Genomic DNA, 20,639 nt, shown 5'->3' with positions numbered 1-20,639 from the left:
AGTTAGCAGGGTCCACCAAGAAGCCAGAGAAGCCAGCCTCGACCAGGATTACAACAAGTTCACAAAATGTATCTAATACTCATGAATATAAAAAAAATAAAAAGCATATGCTTCCATGAAATTGTCCAAAAGAACAGAGGGAGTGAAGAACTTAAAGTCTTTCACATCTCATCACACCTTTTCAACAACTCCTATTTGACTGCATGGGAATAAGACTGAACATCATATACTGCTCCTGCACTCACTGCATTCTGATCAGAGCTCGCATGACAATGACAGGACAGTCAGAGGAACAAGCCAGTTCACTATTATGGTTCCACTCAGCCACACTACAAGTCATTATGTGGGGTGTTGTTGTGATGTCACACATGAGCAACTGTAACTCTGGGGAACAGGTATTGGACATTAGATGATATAGCAAATCTAGTCAAAAACTTTGCAAATATTATGTGTGTAAGTCTGGTTATGAGTGATCTGCATGAAACCCTGAATACAACTCACAATATCCACCATGAATGATGTAGATTGACTGAGAAAATTAAATCAGCACATACACTAAATCATTCAACGTTTCTCCATTTATTGTAAAAAGAACTCATTAACTTACATGAAATACTTAAAAGAAACCAAACTTGAAGTTACAGAATATTACGAATTTCTGAAGGAATTATTCTATTCTTTGAGTTACTGCACTTGTTGCAAGACGACCTTAATTATCTTGGACAAAAAAATAATCTGCTTCTTTTGCTTTTGGAAATCGTTTGTATATTTTCAAGCTACACCTTCATGGGGCAGTGATATATTTTACCCTCTAAATATTCATCCTATGCAACAGCATATTTTTTATGGAGTTATGCAATAGGAATGTTGGGAACCCAGGCTATGCATCACGTGTGCTGCTAGAAGGCGCTCACGAAACAGGTTTGATCAGACCATAGTCAAGACACTTAACCAGAGCATCCCTGGCCACGGCTATAATATGTAGTTTGCGGGGATCTTCCTCCTGCTTCCCAATCACTGTCAGGATCTCCAGCATTTCTGACTCTACCATTTTCTTTGCCAGTTCCTTATCTGCAGAAATGAGGTTGTTGGCAATGACCACTCCCCGGTGCTGGACATGCAAGTCTTCATTAAGACAAAGTCTCTGCAAGATCTCCATCCACTGAGATGTCTAGTAGAGGACAGATAGACAGAGAAATTATAAACATTTGTTAATCTATTTTTAAGATTTTATTGTACTGTATATTGAGCAGGTGCATCATATCATATAAGACTAATACTAAAGGGAAACAATCTGTCAAAGAGTCAAACCTGGTAGTCACAGGTACAGGTTTTAGAAAACAAATGTATTGAAAAGCGATAACCCAAAATGAAGTAAAATATAGCACAGAAAAAATATAGGCTGGAGAACAGGAAATTAAAAAAGAAGCAAAATAAATGTTTTGATATAGACTTTATGATCATTAATAGTATTATTTTAATTATGTCTAAAGTGCCAACAAATTCCGCAAAGTTGTACAATTTAACACTCCAAGAAATTTCGGTTAATAGATACTAACTAATAGATAAAATAAATTTAAGGTTGAATTCCAATTAACAGTGTAGTGCATCAAATCAAATATGTGATACACTCAGTGAAAGAAAAAACACACACTTAATTTCACTCTATTCTTGTTCCATATCCAATGTTGATTTAAAACAATAGGTAACAAAATAATGTGCTATCATAAAACAATTTTTACATTAATTTAAAATAATGGAACACTCACATGTTCCAGAGATAAAACCTAACTTGGAACAAAGCGGCTTGTGGGTCCGGGTAGGCAACCTCTCTCTTCTTCTTATGTATGCACAATCACAATTGTATATGGAACAAGAATAGAGTGAAGTTAAGTGTGTTTTCTTTTTTCCTTCACTGAGTATATCACATATTTGATTTGATTAGAATTGCTCCTGTGTTGTTGCGAGAGCAACAGATCACAGTGTGATAGCAGCTGTATTATTATATAGCGGTCTTATATTATTCATTAAAAAAAATATATATATATATATATTATAATTGTGAAAAGTCCAATGTTTCTATTAGGATGTTCTTACCACTTCTGTCATTTTCAGACAAAGCTTCTTTTGAGAAGATGTTAGAACAGCCAGTGCTCCTGCAGCTGCTCGTTGGAGTTTTATATCATCCTCTTCACTACACAGCAACACCACCAATTTTAGCCGGTCATTACCTTCCGCCAAGAACCTCTCCTGAACCTGTGTTATCATCAAATAAAAGGAACCTGAAGTGAAACTGCATTTTAATATACTGGTTTTGACCATTTAGAAAATAAAAACCTAGCATTGTATAAGGTTGCCTTGCCGGTGTTACGAGAGGCTGAATGTTAGTTGAAGCTTGAACTAGACTTGTGCATTCAGTTTCAAATGAATTGTGATTCATCTGATTTTGGTTGACTTGCGGTTCTTAAGAATTTTGTAACTCTGGAACACAATATGGATATATCACAAAACAGATAATGGATAGATGGATAGTTTTGTTTGTTTCATGATTTAAGATTCCATTCATGGTGCCAAAAAAAAAAAAAAATAAGATAGGAGACAGTCACTAAAAGTTTATTTTATTCACAAATTAAGTGATAAGTGGTCAATTGAGAGGAAAGAGAGAATGAGCAGTAAAAAAAAAAATCTATATTTAAAAATTATATAATATATTAATATATAAATATAGACTCTGTTTTCCCTTTTTACCTCTAAAGATTACTACTTCTCACTTTATCTATGAACCAAAGGCAGGAAAGTGTGCCATATTTATTAATATTATGTATATATTTGCAGTACATCGATTGACCTATTTTCCTGTAATTTTAATTCATCCAAATAGATTTTCCTAAAATGACTGCATGGTTAAAAAAACTGAAACACCACATGGGCAAATCCCGAAAATGACCAACAATTTTTTTTTTTAGATGAATCCATTCAGTCAGATTAATTTTTTCACTAAGAAAAAGTCTAGCTTAAACAGATTCCAAACAACCAACGTGTGCAACAGGAAAGGGTCCAACTAAGACAGAGATAATGAAATGCAGTTAAACATTAGGGAGAAGTACAAATATATATTTCCCCATACATATTAACATTTGTGAACATAAATAATACGTCTCAAAATGATCAAATTGAGGAATAACAAGAGAGAACATGTCTTCAATACTTTGAACAATACAAGTGGAGACACATTACTAGTTGATATATAATCTTTACTCAAAGCATAGTATTTAGATATCACATTCTAGACTGACCTCTTTATTCACCACTAAATTGCACATGCATTCAGTGGCAGCTTGCCGGATCTGTTCATGATTTTCAAACATGTAATTCTCAATTTCTGGAAGGGCCTTTTCTTTAATAATTTTCTGCCTATTGAGATGAACATTGAAAGTGAATCCATGAAATAACAGTAGTAGCTACGACTGTCTTTTATGCTCTAATTATAATGTACCCAAAGTGGACATGTATCTGCTAACATTTTGTGTATGTATATATATATTTCAATGAAATTGATACAAACCTCAGCTTGTCACTCTTTGCAGCTAGGTTGGTGAGACCCAAAAGTGCTTCAAAGTTCTGCATACCATCTCTTTCTGTGTTCAGGAGGCTAATCAGAGGACGTATCACCTCGTAGACCTGAAGGAATTATAATAGTCTAATCAGCATTTATGCAGCATTGATAATACAGTCCTTATTTATTCTATACTAGAAATGACCAGCTAAGGTTACTGTCATCGAGACAGAGCATACTGGTGGTAAATCTTATGCATCCATTAGAGTCAAAAGCTAATCTTGCTAAAATAACATTAAAGGACAACTGTGACCTCAAAAACATTTTAATGTAAGAATCCTTTCATCAAGTTTTGAAACCTTTTTAAAAAAAAAAACAACAACAAAGTATTTAAAAAAAACCTGAGAAAAACTCATCCCTACCTTTAGTAAAAGGCAGGATCCTTCAGACATACATCTTGGGTCAGACATTGTTTGAATACTGACAGTTCGTCTCTATGATCTTCCCGGTTTCACTCCATGCACAGAGCCTGGGAAGACCATAGAAACTAACCGTTGATTTTCATACACTGTCTGACCCAAGGTGTATGTATAATCAGGGCCGGCGCAACTGCAAACTAGACATTCAATATTTTCTGGTGGGCTCCCCATGTCCTGGGTAGCAGTGCTGGGCGAACGGCTCTAGAACCGCCCCCCTCAGTGGCGTTCGATCCTCCAGGTGCCCGAAAATGGGGATGCTGACAAGAGCCCTGTCTCACGGGACCCAGGAGGTGGCATGTGGCCACCTCAGGGCATCCCCGAAGCTGTCCCTCAGTATCAGAGCAGGCACCTGCTTACCCCGATGGCAGGTGCCTGCCTGGCCAAAGAATGCCGGAGGAGAAGAGGCAGGTGGCAGTGGCGAGGGAGGATCTTCTTGCAGCTCCCCACTCCTCCCTAGCGCGCCCTCAGTGATGCCGGGAGCCGGAATATGACTTCAGTGAGTGTGTGTGTGTGTGTCAGTGAGTGTATGTTTGTCAGTGAGTGTATGTTTGTCAGTGAGTGTATGTTTGTCAGTGAGTGTCTGCCTGTGTGTGAGTGTCTTTCTGTATGTGAGTGTCTGCCTGTGTGTGAGTGTTTGACTGTCAGTGTGTGTGTGTCTGTCAGTAAGTGTCTGTGTATGTGTGTCTGTTAGTGAGTGAGTGTATGTATGTCAGTGAGTGAGTGTATGTATGTCAGTGAGTGTATGTATGTCAGTGAGTATCTGTGTGTGTGTGTGTCTGTCAGTGAGTGAGTGTATGTCAATGAGTGTCTGTTTATGTGTATGTCTGTCAGTGAGTGAGTGTATATCTGTCAGTGAGTATATGTCTGTCAGTGAGTATATGTCTGTCAGTGAGTGTGTCTGTCAGTGAGTGAGTGACATGAGGGGGCAGCAAAATGGATCTTTGCCTAGGGCGGCAGAAATCCTTGCATTGGCCCTGTTTATATGGCAGAAGGATCTTGTCATATAGTAAAGAAAGGGATGGATTTGTTTTACATATACTACATTTAAAAATATATTTCCTTTCAAAACTTAATTTATTAGAAAACAGTTTTGAGGTGACTTTCAGTGGAGTGGACTATAGTCAGAATCTCAATTTGGGAGAAATTAATTGAAATCAAGGAGTTGCTAATGCAGTTTATATCGCACAACTATTGTTACAAAGCTATCATGAGCTGTGTTAAAGAATATTCTGAACAATCAACGGGAGCGGAGCTCAAATAAATATCATCCTCTTTCAGGTCCACTTAGCAATTAGCGAATAAACCCTGTAGATAAGTGTTTATTTTATGTGGTATGGTAAATGCAAAACATATTCACAACAGCCTGATCATCTACTTACTCTCTCCCCTGGGAATGCTATGTCAGGGTTAGACGCAGCTGCAATCTTGGCCAGACCATGAGAAGCTTTTGTTTTTCCTACATCTGTGCCTTCCAGTGCCAACGGGATCATAGCCTGTTTACAAAAAAATGCAAGCAGAAATGTTTAGGTGCAAAATCCAACTGCATTAAAAACATATTAACAGACTGCAGTGTCTCACCCACCAGGCTGCAGACTAAAAGGTCTACAGAGAACATTACCTTGCCTCCTCCTTGAGCGACAATGGTCCCTCTATCCTTGGGATCATCACACAAGGCCAGGAAAACCCTTAAAAAGTGAATCAATATTTAATAAAACAGGTTTTCATTTGTTACTTTAGGTCTACATTTTACAATCTGAAATTGCAAGTCACGCGTTGCATCACATTTCTCAATTCTCTATACCTAAATGCAAAGCCTCTCTCCTGAAGTCTGTTAATCGTATTCTTGTTATAATGTTTCTGATAAAGTTTTGGTGGTTCTTCTATAGTTGTACTTTTGATTATATTAGTATGTGCAGGCTAGTGTTTGTTGTTCTCCCGCCATTGGACAATACATTGTATAATGATACACAAACCCATATTTCCACCCAGCCCTACACAGCAGTGAAAAGGGAAAATAAACTTAGTATCAAAGATTAACTATTAACACAAATCTTGAAACAAGGATTTCCTGAGTCCTATCACTTTATTACCAGAGGTAAAAATAAAATGACTATACTTTTAATTAAAAACACCCTGTTTTGTTCACTTCTTGCATGACTTTCCTTTGGGCATGTACCTAGCCAACTGTTCCTTAGTTTGATCTGTTAGGATGGCACTGTCTGCTTTCACCATGCATGCAAGGGCAGAGATTACATCAGCCTTTAGGAGCCTCTTCACACGCTTCATCACAAAGTCCTTCTTATCCTAAGAAACAGAATGATCAAAGATTAATCTGTGTTTCCAGGAACAGGAGATAATAGTGGGTGTAATTCTGAATCCCCATATTTCATTTGACTCATATATAATGCATAGCAACTACCATGACTGGGAACTCTAGGAACAATATGTAGGGGGGGCATATAAGATCCCGCAGTCAAAATTGGGAGGAGTACTAATAATTTCCACAAATACATCATACCACTGAAAATAAATAAATGTAAATATACACAGAAACATATGCAGAGGTGTCATATCTATAGTTTGCAAATCAGAGTAACAATGGTACTATGGGGCTTATATAAAGAGAGTTGGTGTTTTCCAAAGTTACACACTCTAAAATCTCCACTGTTGCAACAACAACAAACTTCAACATTTTAAAAAGTCAAACAACCGCACAAGAAGCTTCATCAGTGAAGCTCCTTGTGGCTCTGTTTAGATTTCCCTTTGTGAAAGTTTGTTGCCTTTGCATCAGTATAACCTATTTGTATGGGTTTGTTATCCAATATGACAACTGGGATCATGTTGTGCAGCTAATGCACAGCTCCCTACATCTCCATGCTGACGTTGGGGCTGGAAGTGACATCACATCCCACCTCCTGGCATCAACGTGGTGTGTAAGGAAGCTATGCAAGCAGAGTAGAGTGATCCCTCGGCACCTGCTTTGAAGCATATTGCAGAGCAGACATTTGCCACAAAGAGATGCTGATACACATTTGTTCCATTCTGTCCCGGTCAGCCCTCTTGCACTTACCTTAGTGGTCCACCGATGTGTCGATGCTGGGATCCGTCGGACCGCCGCTCCCATGCAGCATGAGGCTCCAGTCAGCCTCATGGATGCCGGCCGCTGTGCGACCACCCCTTTTTATGACATGGCGCAAACATTCCGGCATCATGATGTCAGAAGAGCTCTCTCACACATACCATTTGGGGGCGTGGCTATGCTAACCCCCCCCCCCCCCCAACCATATAAAATCCCAGTCTGCCCAAGGCACAGTCCCCTGTTGTGGTTCCTAGTGTCCCTATAGCGTGTTCTTGTGTCCCTTTTGGTATTTATTTGGTTTTCACCCGGCTTGCTCTCGATTTTTCTGTTTTCTGGCTCCCTTTACTTGGCTTTGTTGCTCGTTCTTGTGTATTTCTGGTTTCCCTTGACCTTGGCTTGTTCTGGCGTTCCTTGAAGTTTATTCTATATCCTGGCCATTCTAAGGACCGGTTTAGGGACCTTCTTTTTGTCTCTATTTACTCTGGTGGGTTTTACTCTGCGTGTTGGGTTGTACGTTTCAGTCCCCCCCTTCGCTACACCTCTCCATACACACACAAACTCCCCACTACACACACACATACACACACTGCCTAATACATAAACACTGAGAAACTGCATAATATATACACACATATACAAACTGCCCAATACGTGCATTCACACACACACACTGCCTAATACATACATTCACATACACACTGTCTAATACATACACATGAAAACTGCTTATTACATACACACAAACTGCCTATTCATACATACAGTTGTAAACAAAATTATTCAACCCCAATTGAAAATAATTTGTTTGCAACGAACAAATCAACCAAAAGCAATTGAAATAGCTCAACACAATTAATGCTTAAAATTATTTCCCCAAATTCAACTGAAAATTATTTTTTTATTGGACATGAACGTGCATTGCAACTTTTCAGCCCAAAATAGGGCCTTTGTTAAGCTTGACAAAGGCCCCGTTGCTGGCCGAAACGTGGCAATGTCTGTTCATGTCCAATAAGCTCCTTGAATTCATGGAGTGCCTAGATCACCTTTTTCTTATGACTCTATGACATTGAGGGTATGCCAGCCCTTGTTCAAGAACACCCTATTACTGTTTATATGAGTGCAGCTTCCTTTTCTATTGTGTACTACTCTACAACTGAGACACTCATGCTGTGGTTACTTTTCAAAAGGTTTTGGAGCTGCAAACAGACTCTGAAGACTGATCAAATTCTTACTTCAATTTGTTTTAATCAGTAATCATTATTGCTTCTGTTAACCATGCCAGCTACTTCTTGGCTCCCAATACCAATGCAGATTTATTATTTTTCCAGCTGCAAAGTTAATAAGGAGTCTATCAGTATCCTGCTGCTTTAACCTTGCATACACTGTGTGCTGAGAGATAATAGTGACTCAGGAGTAGCTGACATGGTTGGAATCTCTCAGTATCTTGATGCTTTAACCATGTGCACCTATGTGCTGAGAGCTAACGGAGTAGCTGACATGTTTCATAACGGCAGCAATATTTAATAGAAAGCTAAATTTATCATAGCAAGAGCACTACTGAAGAAGAGATCACTAGAGGGGGAGCTAAGAGAGGGCAAGGAAGAGAGAGACAAAACATTATACAGAAACATGTACTGTGTGAGTATATCTGTATTGCAGCTCTGAGTGATCCAACACAGTGATCCTGGCTGTGTGGGAGAGTTGGTATCTCTTTATTGTACTCAGCTCTGCGTGTTATTTCTCTATATTTTACTGACTGACCACTACCTGTTGTATGGGTCTGTGCATCGTACAGAAATATTTTGATTCGGTCCAAATCTGTGAATTTATCACATGACAGGAGGCTTCATATTTGCATATCTTTCTTTATTGAAAACTCCAGCAGCATAGAAACATAACAACCAATCAGAAAAAAGTTATGATGCCCATAAAAGGCCCTGTCTATGACATCACTTCCTCTTTCTTTGCTGCTCCAGCCTACAACAGGTCAGAGTATTTTTACCTCTCTAGTATATTCATATAATTTTTACTCTATTCTCACTTTCTACTAACTATTTATCCCTCTGTTGCACCTGGCTATCTATACCTGTCTCCCTATCTCCCCACATTCAGCGTATCTCCTACAATCACTATATGTTATCTGACTCTCTTAATATCTGTTTCTGGTCTGGCAGTCCGCGGGTGTCACAGCTGTCTGTGCCGCGCTCACCGCGCGGACCTGCCCTGCTGACACTCAGGGGACTGTGTGGGGACGGGTGGAGGGTGGCCGGGGCGGTTATTTATCCGCCGCATTTTTTCTCACTCGCAGCCGCAAGCGAGTAATCTCTGCCACGCGCGGCCGGCGGCCATCTTGGATCTCGCGGCTCGCACAACGGCCGCCTTCCCTGCTCACACGGCGGTTTGGGAATCACCCGATCACCGCGCCCTGCATCTGGATTAACCCCTTCAGGAGTCCCCATCTCTGGGCACATTCATTTATTGATACAATTATTATTTTTTATTCTCATGGATATTGTGTGAAGTGTTCTTGCCTCCACCAGTAGTCTACAACTGGAGTGGGCGAAGTAACTGTTATTATTTATTTATATAGCACATTTAATTGCAACGTTGTTGCCCAAAGTGCTTCATAGTTACATTCAAACATACATTTATAAAAACATTAGCAGGTGTACAAAAGGCCCTGTCTATGACATCACTTGCTGCTGCAGCCTGGCACAGGTCAGAGTATTTTTGCGGTTGCCATCTTCAAGCGGTCGTATTTTAAAAACTATAAATCCTACAGTGAAGAGCTTTATATTGTGAGAATCACAAGACCCAGACCTACATTTTGATGCATGTCTCTGAATTATTAAAAATGAAGGCACAGTCGCAGTTTAGAAATTGCCCTTCAAATGTGAGCTTTGCAGAGTGGAGTTTTCAATGTCAATGGATGGCGTGAGTTGCAAACAAATGGTCATATTGTGAAAACTATCAGGATTATGGCTTAGCCGTGGAGATTTCTAGTGGCAGCAGGGATAGCTGAACGTTTTGATACACGATTTGTGTAGGTGGGCTTGAAAATGAGGGAGTGATGGCAGTTTAGAAATCATGTCCTGATTTTTCAGCTTTTGCCAGCTCCCACTCTAGCTTTGCCATTCATTCCTATGGGACAAATTTCACCACAAGAACGACCATATTCCGTGAACCATTTGGCAAAATGTTTCACAAAGTAATAGCAATCCGATCGGGAACAATCTGCACGTTTTGGTATATTTTTGTCTATGTAGTGTAAAAACTGTGGGAGGAGTTAGGGTGGCAAATTTGGCTATAATAATAATAATAACTAGAAAAGCTACAATTTCTGGGGAAATTGTGTGAAGTGCTCTTGCCTCCACCAGAAGTCTACAACTGGAGTGGGCAGAGTAACTTATTATTTATTTATATAGCACATTTAATTGCAACGTTGTTGCCCAAAGTGCTTCACAGTTACATTAAAACATACATTTATAAAAACATTAGCAGGTGTGCAAAATGCCCTGTCTATGACATCACTTGCTGCTGCAGCCTGGCACAGGTCAGAGTATTTTGGCGGTTGCCATCATCAAACGGTCGTATTTTAAAAACTATACATCCTACAGCGAAGAGCTTTATATTGTTAGAATCACAAGACCCAGACCTACATTTGATATTCAGTGAACCATTCGGTGAAACGTTCCACAAAGTAATAGCACACCAATCGGGAACAATCCGCACGTTTTGGTATATTTTTGTCTATGTAGTGTAAAAACTGTGGGAGGAGTTAGGGTGGTAAATTTGGCTATAATAATAATATATATGTGAGATAACATTAAGTGGTCTTGCTATGCAAGAACACTTAATTATTGTACCCTACAGAGGGCCATATTATATTACTGTACCTGACGGTGCAAATTGATGTGGGTGTCCTCTGGGTATTTTTTCATGGCACACCACCTGGGGTGACCCCACAGATATGCATGCAAGGTCACTGACAGACCATTACCTTTGATGTGGGTGTCCTCTGGGTTACCACGGCACGCCACCCGGGGTGAACCCCGATCGTATGCACGGAGGCCTACGCCTCAACTTTACCACTGATTACTACAGACATATATGGATATTTAAACACTGCCTGTCAGTTTTACATTAAAGCAACAGTACCATGCCGGATACGATTTGACGGCAGGATCACTAAGGAAACTGAGTGTATTGCGGTGCACCCTTCACAGGGATACATATATGTATATTTATTGTGCCTAGTGTACATATTGAACGTGGGTGTCCTCTGGGTAATTTTTCATGGCACACCACCTGGGGTGACCCCCAGATATGCATGCAATGCTTGTAAGGTGCCAATAATTATAATATGGGTGTCCTCTGGGTTACCATGGCACACCACCTGGGATGAACCCAGCCAAATAGACATGGGTCCTGCGGCTGCAGACCTTATGGAGACAGGCCCCACGTGCCTATATAATAAGCCTGTGTAGTTAAACCGTGCATACAGCTCTGGCGTACATTTGTGGTGAACCCGGCTAGCCAGACCAACACCACTACCAGTCAGTCGCGCTTGCACCGCGGCTCTCAGTAGCCAGATTAAACTATTAGAGGTGACCCCTCTACACTTGGCACGAGTATTCATACTCTCAGACAAACTAAAGCAGGCAATTCAAACCGTTTTACCTGGGTGATCCCCAGTTCTACCAGGAGTCTAGCACCACTACGTGCTGACCCTCACACACTACTCCCACTGACTACCACTACTATCTCCCAACAGGACGGGAACGAGTCATGGTGGACACTCTCAACCTTCCCAAGATTTCTAGGCAATGATAAACGCCGCAGTAGCGGCCTCAGTGGAGAAGGTTCTGTTATGAACTCTGCCCCACACCGCTTGATGGAGACCTCAGGCCCACAAGCCTTCAAGTCAAAATGGCAAGGGAAGGGCTCCAGCCCCCCTGCCACTAAGGTCAAGGGCAAGACGCCCATCGAACAGACCAAATAGGCGGAGCACCGGAAAATCCAAACCCCATCTGCCACAATCTTCCGACAAAGAAGACTATTACCCACCACGTACTTTGGACACGGTAGATGAGCAACACGAAGACAGCTCACCGTCTGAGGAAGTGGAACAGCAAGACCTACCTCACACTTCCTCAAAGTACGTTAGGGAAACCTTACTCTGTGACGGCAGTTGAGGCAGAGATAGCAGTAGTGGCACTAAACCAGAGTAGCCGAAGACGGAACATTCCTGGACGAACACTATTGGTTCTGCAACCCTCTGGGGATTGAAGTATGCGCACGCCTCAAGACCAAATACCCCAGACCACTGCTACCACACAAAGTGGCAGTTGCGCCCGAGCTCAACAACACTGTGGTAGTCTTCATTGCACGCTCGGGACGAAACCCCGCAATGGTGGGGAGTAAGGCCTGAGGTCGACACGCGATAAAGTACTTAATTTACCAGGCCTGATTGCAAGATGCTCTATTTCGCGGATCTGGCACTCAACCAGGGTACACAACTCAACCCTACCACCTCCAAAGAATGGGCTCAATGCTCGATATGCCTCCTGGGCAATGCAAATGACGCACTATGCGCCGACAGATGCAAATCTGTACTGGTCCGCATCGACAACACACTATTGGACTTAGGAACGACAAGAATTCGGCCCAAAAGCACAAGGCCTACTATTCGACGTAGTGTTCATTGCAGTACTCAAGAAACACGTGAATTTATTCACCACACTAAATTAAACCCAGACCTCGCTAAAACAAGTCTTCCACACCCCTGCGGGGAAAGGTGTTTTTGGGAGGACTGGTCGGTAGCGGAACCGAGCCACCAGCTGCTTCTGTGCGACAGGTTCCAGATCGTATACACAGTCCTCCCATCTACTACACAAAGGACCCCATCCGCTTCATCTACTAGTGAGTCAACCTACATAACTAACGGTTTCCAATTTTATGACCGGCAACCTGTCTCTGTTTTACAGAATTGGGAGACGACTAACAAAGTCACCTGGGTTCTCCAGACAGTACAAGGCTATGTCATAGAGTTTTTATCACAGCCGTTCAGGTCGCCCCTTCACCTCCATTACGCACGCTGGCGGAACAGGAACACCTCGTGGACAAGGAAATCCGCACCCTCTTCAAGAAGGGCGCAATTCAACATGCACCGGAAGGGAAGGCTTCCTCAGCAAATTTTTCCTGGTCAAGAAGAAGCCAGGAGACTACATCAATGGAACTCCTGCGTGGTATACAAACGCTTCAAGATGGAGGAAATTCATCTTCTACAAGACCTCCTAAGAGATAACACATCTCGACCTCAAGGACGCACGCTTGTCAGTACCCGTTGCCCTGGACTGCCAAAGTTTCCTCCGATTCCAATGGTGAGGACAAACATGGCAGTTTACGACTCTGTGGTGCTCGCGAAGCTACTGAAACCAGTAAGGGCACCAATCCGTAAATTTGGGCGTGCGATGCCTCGTATACCTGGAAGACTTGCTGATTCTTTGCGAATCCAATTTGCAGACAAATTTGTCGTTCACTCTCGGGACTCCATGGGTTTTTTGTAGTACACAGACAAAGATCGCTACTCCATCTGAATTGGGCCAGTTCCTCGGTTTCAACTTCGGCTTGGAGAACTACGTTCCGCGTCGGTCTACAGCAAAGAGCGCCTCTATAAGGATAGCTGTCGGACACGCTCTAAGGTTGGAAATGATTCCTCTCAGGATACTCGCCGGATTGTGGGATTCCTCTCCTCCTCTCCTCCTCCATACAAGCGATATTCCCTGGCCCACTACACTACAGGGCCATGCAACGACTGAGATACGTACGCACCGGTCACTCATACGACCACTGGATCCCACTGTCAGCAGAAGGGAGGACGGAATTTCGATGGTGATTACTTCACATACAAACTTGGATTGGAAAAACGATCTTTGACTCTTCCTTCGCATACGAGGCGATGGATGAACCCCTACAAACGTGACCCAGCCGTTCTCAATAGCAAGGGTGCTTCGATACACACGCACCCACAAGATATCACTCATGATACCCCTCGGGCAGGGCCAACCGTGGTTTCCCGGATCGCCTGGAGATGTCTCGCGAAGACCCTCTACTACTCCCTACCTTCCCTCTACTTCCGACGGGACCTCGAGGGGAAGCCCACTCCCTTGTCATGGAAGGACAACTGGCACTAGTTGCCTGGACGATTTCAGGGGCTCCTGGTCAGTTCACGACCTATTGCATCAACTAAGACCTCCCATGGGACTCATAGGCTCCCGGCACCAGGAAAGGCTATATTTCTGCCTGGTCGGCCTGGAGTGATTGGTGTGTGGAAAGGAATTCCGATCCCTTTACCGCTGTCAGGATCGGGACAGGGATCCAACACGCAGAGTACAAACAGTAGCCAGATACGTATACCGGACCTTAGAATGGCCGGACTAACGTAAGTAGTACAGTATAGAATGGTCAAAGACAAGCCGAGGTCGAGGATAACAGAAGACAGGTAAGCCAGAGACAAGCCGAATCAAGGGTAACAGAGATAAGCAGAGTAAGGTAAACAAGCCGGGTCAAAACCAAAAGGGATAATAGAATACACAAGCACTGAGTGACTAGAACAAGCTAGAACCACGACAGGGCAATGAGCTAATGAAAGAAGCTCTGTTAAATACCCTGTTCAGAGCAGTAACCACGCCTCCAAGGCGTCCTGATTGGTCCTGCAGCCATTGACTGACAGGTTGTTCCGGGGGAGTGTCCTGATGACTACTTCCTGCCTAGATGCTGTAAAAGGCAGTCACTCCCTCGCGGCCGGCCTAGCATGACCGGATAGACCGCGGGGAAGGGAGCCATCAGACCGTCTGGATGGAGGAACAGCTAAGTCTCTACCTCTTTCGGAGGTAGAGACCACAGGTACCCTGACAGTACCCCCCCTCTCAGATACGCCCACCGGGCGGAATGAACCGGGACGAGATGGGAAGCGAGAGTGATACGCCCTGCGGAGACGGGGAGCATGAACATCCTCCTGAGGTACCCAACTCCTCTCCTCAGGACCATATCCCTTCCAATCAACCAGATATTGTACTCTCCCCCGGGAGATTCGAGAATCAATAATAGAGTTAACCTCATACTCCTCCTGACCCTCCACCTGAACGGGGCGAGGAGGGGCTATTGTGGAGGAAAATCTGTTACATATGAGTGGTTTCAGCAATGAAACGTGAAACGAGTTCGGGATGCGTAAGGTATTAGGAAGAGCTAAACGATACGCAACTGGATTGATACGGGTCAGCACCCTGTAGGGTCCAATATAACGAGGAGCGAACTTCATGGAGGGCACTTTTAAACGGATGTTCCTCGTGCTCAGCCATACCCTATGACCTGGAACAAAGACCGGAGCCGCCCTTCTACGTTTATCAGCGTGTTTCTTGACCAACATAGAGTTGTGCACAAGGATTTGTCGAGTTTGATCCCACAACTTCCTCAAATTGGCAACATGAACATCAACCGACGGCACCCCCTGGGAAGGGGAATCCGAAGGAAGAATAGACGGATGAAAACCATAATTCATGAAGAAGGGGCTTGAATGAGTAGAATCGCAAACGAGATTGTTGTGTGCAAACTCCGCCCAAGGAATCAAACCGACCCAATCATCCTGGTGTTCAGAAACAAAGCATCGTAAATATTGTTCAATTTTCTGGTTGGTACGTTCAGCAGCTCCGTTAGACTGAGGATGATAGGCAGAAGAAAAGTTTAATTTAATACCAAGTTGAGAGCAGAAGGACCTCCAAAAGCGGGAAACAAATTGGGAGCCTCTGTCCGATACAATTTGAGAGGGTATCCCATGTAGGCGAAAAATCTCCTTAGCGAATATCTCTGCCAATTCGGGAGAAGACGGGAGTTTAGGCAGGGGAATGAAGTGTGCCATCTTAGTAAACCTGTCAACCACGGTGAGGATAAAAGTCTGTCTTTTAGAGATAGGTAGATCGACAATAAAGTCCATGGCCAAACAGGACCATGGTTTCTCTGGAACCTCCAAGGGTTGCAGGAATCCACATGGAAGCGTATGGGGTTGTTTGGTTTTAGTACAAACTTCACATGCAGCGATGAACTCCTCAATATCCCTCCGTAAAGCAGGCCACCAGAAGTCCTTAGAGATCAACGCGTAAGTTTTGCGAATACCAGGATGTCCCGCCATCTTGCTATTATGTAAACACTGTAAAAGTTCCAGTTGAAGAGCAGGAGGAACGAAATGACGGCCCGCAGGAGTCTGTTTAGGTGCTAGATGTTGCAACTTAATGATCTCGGCCAGTAATGGAGAATGAATCCTGATATTCGTATTAGCAATGATATTGCATTTCGGAACTATAGAAGAAAGAACTGGTTCAGGTACAGTAGAAGGTTCATATTGGCGAGATAATGCATCGGCTTTAGAGTTTTTAGAACCAGGTCTGTAAGTCAGTACATAATTGAAGTGAGTCAGGAATAAGGACCAACGAGCTTGTCTAGAGGATAAGCGCTTAGCCTCCCCAATATAAGTTTTTGTGGTCCGTCAAAATCGTAATAGGGTGTAGGGTCCCCTCCAACAAATGTCTCCACTCCTTTAAGGCTTTAATGACTGCTAACAGTTCCCTTTCCCCGATGTCATATCTGCTCTCAGGCCCAGAAAATTTCTTAGAGAAGAAACCACAAGGGTGTAACGGTTTATCCACCCCTAACCTTTGAGACAGAACAGCCCCAACTGCTGTCTCAGAGGCATCGACCTCGAGCAAGAAAGGCAGAGTCGTATCAGGATGGACTAGAATGGGAGCCGAGGCAAAAAGTTCCTTGAGAGTCTTGAAAGCACCCAGAGCTTCCTTAGACCAGAACTTAGTATCAGCCTCTTGTTTGGTCATATTGGTAATAGGCGCAATGATAGAGGAGTATCCTTTAATGAAGCGCCTATAGTAGTTGGAAAAACCAATAAACCTTTGGATAGCCTTGAGTCCTTTGGGCAAGGACCAGTCTAAAATAGATTGAAGTTTTACAGGATCCATTTTAAAACCCTCCCCAGAAATCACGTATCCAAGAAAGTCTACCTGAGACTGATCAAAACTGCACTTCTCCAATTTGCAATATAGACCATGTTGCAGCAGCTTGTGTAATACCTTTCTGACCTGTCTATGGTGAGTCTCAATCTCCTTAGAGTGTATTAGTATGTCGTCCAGGTAAACAATAACACAATCATGCTGAAACTCCCTAAGTACCTCATTAATCAAATCTTGAAATACTGCAGGAGCACTGCATAGTCCAAATGGCATAACAGTGTATTCGTAATGGCCATACCGGGTATTGAATGCCGTCATCCACTCGTGACCTTGCTGGATTCTCACCAAATTGTAAGCCCCTCTGAGATCTAACTTGGTGAAGATTTTGGAGCCCTTAAGACGATCAAATAACTCGGTAATCAGTGGGATAGGATAGGCATTTCTGACAGTTATTTTATTCAAGCCTCGGTAATCGATACAAGGTCTCAGCGTGCCATCCTTCTTCTTAATGAAAAAGAACCCAGCCCCGGCCGGAGAAGAAGACCTCCTGATGAATCCCTTTTCTAAATTCTCCCGAATATACTCCTCTAGAACCGAGTTTTCCTGAACAGACAAAGGATATACATGGCCCCTCGGAGGCATAGTGCCGGGTAGAAGCTTAATCTTACAGTCAAATGACCGGTGTGGAGGCAAAGAATCGGCATTCTTCTTGTCAAACACTGCCCTTAAGTCTAGGTAAAGGTCTGGTATTTGTCTTTCTGTGGACTGTCCGGTATGTTAATATTAGCTAATGGAGAAACCTTGCACAAACACCGATCCTGGCAGCCCTGTCCCCACGAGAGTATCTCTCCTAACTCCCAATCGATAATAGGGTTATGTTTTTTCAACCATGGGTACCCCAGAACTATGGGAACGGAAGGAGATGAATGAGCAGAAGAGATAAATTCTCCACGTGTAGGATACCCACATTTAAATTAATGGGTATGGTCTCACGAAAGATAACAGGGTCTAGTAGTGGTCTACCATCTATGGCCTCAACGGCCAAAGGTGTCTCCCTTAGCTGGGATGGGAAATTGTTCTTACTAGCAAAGGCTTGGTCGATAAAATTCTCAGCAGCACTGGAATCTATCAATGCCATAGCCCTTACTACTCCCCTCCCCCAAGTTAAGGAAACTGGTAGCAGAAGCCTGTGATCTTTATAATCAGGAGTAGAGGACAAAATAGAAACACCCAAGGCCTGTCCTCTAGAGAGACTTAGGTGCGAGCGTTTCCCGGGCGGTTAGGACAGTTCGAGAGTAAATGACCCTTGGCTCCACAATGCATACACAAACCCTCTCTTCTCCTGTGCTGTCTTTCCTCCTCAGAGAGGCGGGTATACCCTATCTGCATAGGTTCAGTAAGCAAAGATATCGTGGAGTCAGGACTTGGAACAGCGGGAGCTAACCTAAAAGAAGGTCTCTGGTTCCTCTCTCGAGTGTTCTGTCTCTCTCTTAGACGTTCATCTATACGAGAGATGAACAAAATTAAATCCTCTAAATTCTCAGGGAGTTCTCTGGTAGCAACCTCATCAAGGATTACATCAGATAGGCCATTCAAAAATACATCCATATACGCCTGCTCATTCCACTTGATTTCTGCCGCCAGAGACCTGAACTCTAGTGCATAATCCACCAGTGTTTGGTTCTCCTGTCTCAGGCGCAACAGTAATCTGGCTGCATTAACCTTTCTACCTGGAGGGTCAAATGTTCTTCTAAAAGCAGCTACAAATGCGTTATAGTTATAAAACTAATGGATTATCGTTCTCCCATAGTGGGTTGGCCCATCTCAGAGCTTTCTCAATGAGTAGGGTGATAATAAATCCTACTTTTGCCCTATCTGTAGGATAAGAGCGAGGTTGCAATTCAAAGTGGATACTAATTTGGTTTAAAAAACCACGACACTTCTCAGGAGCCCCACCATAGCGTACTGGGGGGGTAATGTGAGAAGAAGCACCCACTGTGGCTACCTCTAGACCTGAACCGACAGGAGAAACAGGGGTATTACGTATCTCCTCTGGTGGGTTATTGGCACAAGCTAATAGAGCCTGTAGCGCAAGCGCCATCTGATCCATTCTGTGATCCATGGCTTCAAACCTAGGATCAGGAGCAGCCAGCTGACTGTTTGTACTTGCAGGATCCATTGGCCCTGTCGTAATGTCAGGATCGGGACAGGGATCCAACACGCAGAGTACAAACAGTAGCCAGATACGTATACCGGACCTTAGAATGGCCGGACTAACGTAAGTAGTACAGTATAGAATGGTCAAAGACAAGCCGAGGTCGAGGATAACAGAAGACAGGTAAGCGAGAGACAAGCCGAATCAAGGGTAACAGAGATAAGCAGAGTAAGGTAAACAAGCCGGGTCAAAACCAAAAGGGATAATAGAATACACAAGCACTGAGTGACTAGAACAAGCTAGAACCACGACAGGGCAATGAGCTAATGAAAGAAGCTCTGTTAAATACCCTGTTCAGAGCAGTAACCACGCCTCCAAGGCGTCCTGATTGGTCCTGCAGCCATTGACTGACAGGTTGTTCCGGGGGAGTGTCCTGATGACTACTTCCTGCCTAGATGCTGTAAAAGGCAGTCACTCCCTCGCGGCCGGCCTTGCATGACCGGATAGACCACGGGGAAGGGAGCCATCAGACCGTCTGGATGGAGGAACAGCTAAGTCTCTACCTCTTTCGGAGGTAGAGACCACAGGTACCCTGACAACCGCACCTGTCCCACTGATCCTCAACTATTTGTCACACCTGGTCTCGTTGGGTCGGTCATATCGATCCCTCAACGTGATCAGATCCGCCATATCAGCGGCGCACGTTCCAGTACAGGGCAGACAAGTAGGTCAAGATACACTGGTTTGTTGACTACTACGGGGTGCCGAATTGTCGAGACCCCGGCACCCAAGTATTCACGCCTCTGGCAGGTGGATGTGGTGCTGAGATTCCTTAGGGAATGGCCGGACAATCCTTGTTTGTCACTGAAACAACTTTCAGCCAAACTAGCCCTCTTATTATGCCTCGCCTCATTTAGACGGGTGGCAGACGTTAGGGCTTGCGATGGTTTCTCTCTCACACCAGACAGGGTTACCGTTACCATGTCGAGACGAATTAAGTCCGATTCGTCTTCAGTGTCATACCCATGCTTTGTGTCAGACGCCACACTATGCGTGGTCAGAATGCTAATGGGGTACACCGATATCTCTACCCCCTTTGAACTCATTCGACGGGTCACCTTCTGACTTCTTACATGAACCCTCATGGACGGTCTCTACCGCAACACTGGCCAGATGGGTCCGCTGGCTATTGTCTTTAGCGGGCGTCGAACCTTGTTTCGGAGCCCACTCGGTCAGGGGAGCGGCGGCCTCACAAGCCTTTTCGGCCGACGCTTCCCTAGCCGACATTATACACTGCACGGACTGAGCGCGAGAGAGTACGTTTAGAACATTCTTTTTTCGGCAAACATCT

General features: G+C 43.7%; 1 protein-coding gene across 1 annotated transcript in view; it reads right to left on the bottom strand.

Moving 5' to 3' along the window:
• Window positions 1-563: 563 nt before the first annotated feature.
• UNC45B (unc-45 myosin chaperone B) overlaps window positions 564-20,639 on the bottom strand; it is a 55,322-nt gene continuing 35,246 nt past the window's right edge. Inside the window, exons 14-20 of the mRNA XM_063456624.1 lie at window positions 6,212-6,339; window positions 5,654-5,720; window positions 5,415-5,528; window positions 3,566-3,681; window positions 3,297-3,414; window positions 2,098-2,256; window positions 564-1,171 (exon numbers count right to left, since the gene is read on the bottom strand). Coding sequence (XP_063312694.1) covers window positions 911-1,171; window positions 2,098-2,256; window positions 3,297-3,414; window positions 3,566-3,681; window positions 5,415-5,528; window positions 5,654-5,720; window positions 6,212-6,339 — 963 coding nt within the window. The 3' untranslated portion in view covers window positions 564-910. The remainder of the gene's footprint in view (window positions 1,172-2,097; window positions 2,257-3,296; window positions 3,415-3,565; window positions 3,682-5,414; window positions 5,529-5,653; window positions 5,721-6,211; window positions 6,340-20,639) is intronic.

Source organism: Pelobates fuscus, chromosome 1 (assembly GCF_036172605.1).
Source record: "Pelobates fuscus isolate aPelFus1 chromosome 1, aPelFus1.pri, whole genome shotgun sequence".
Taxonomy (NCBI): Eukaryota; Metazoa; Chordata; class Amphibia; order Anura; family Pelobatidae; genus Pelobates; species Pelobates fuscus.
The sequence above is the reverse complement of the archived record's forward strand: the minus strand, read 5'-3'. Positions and strand labels throughout refer to the sequence as shown.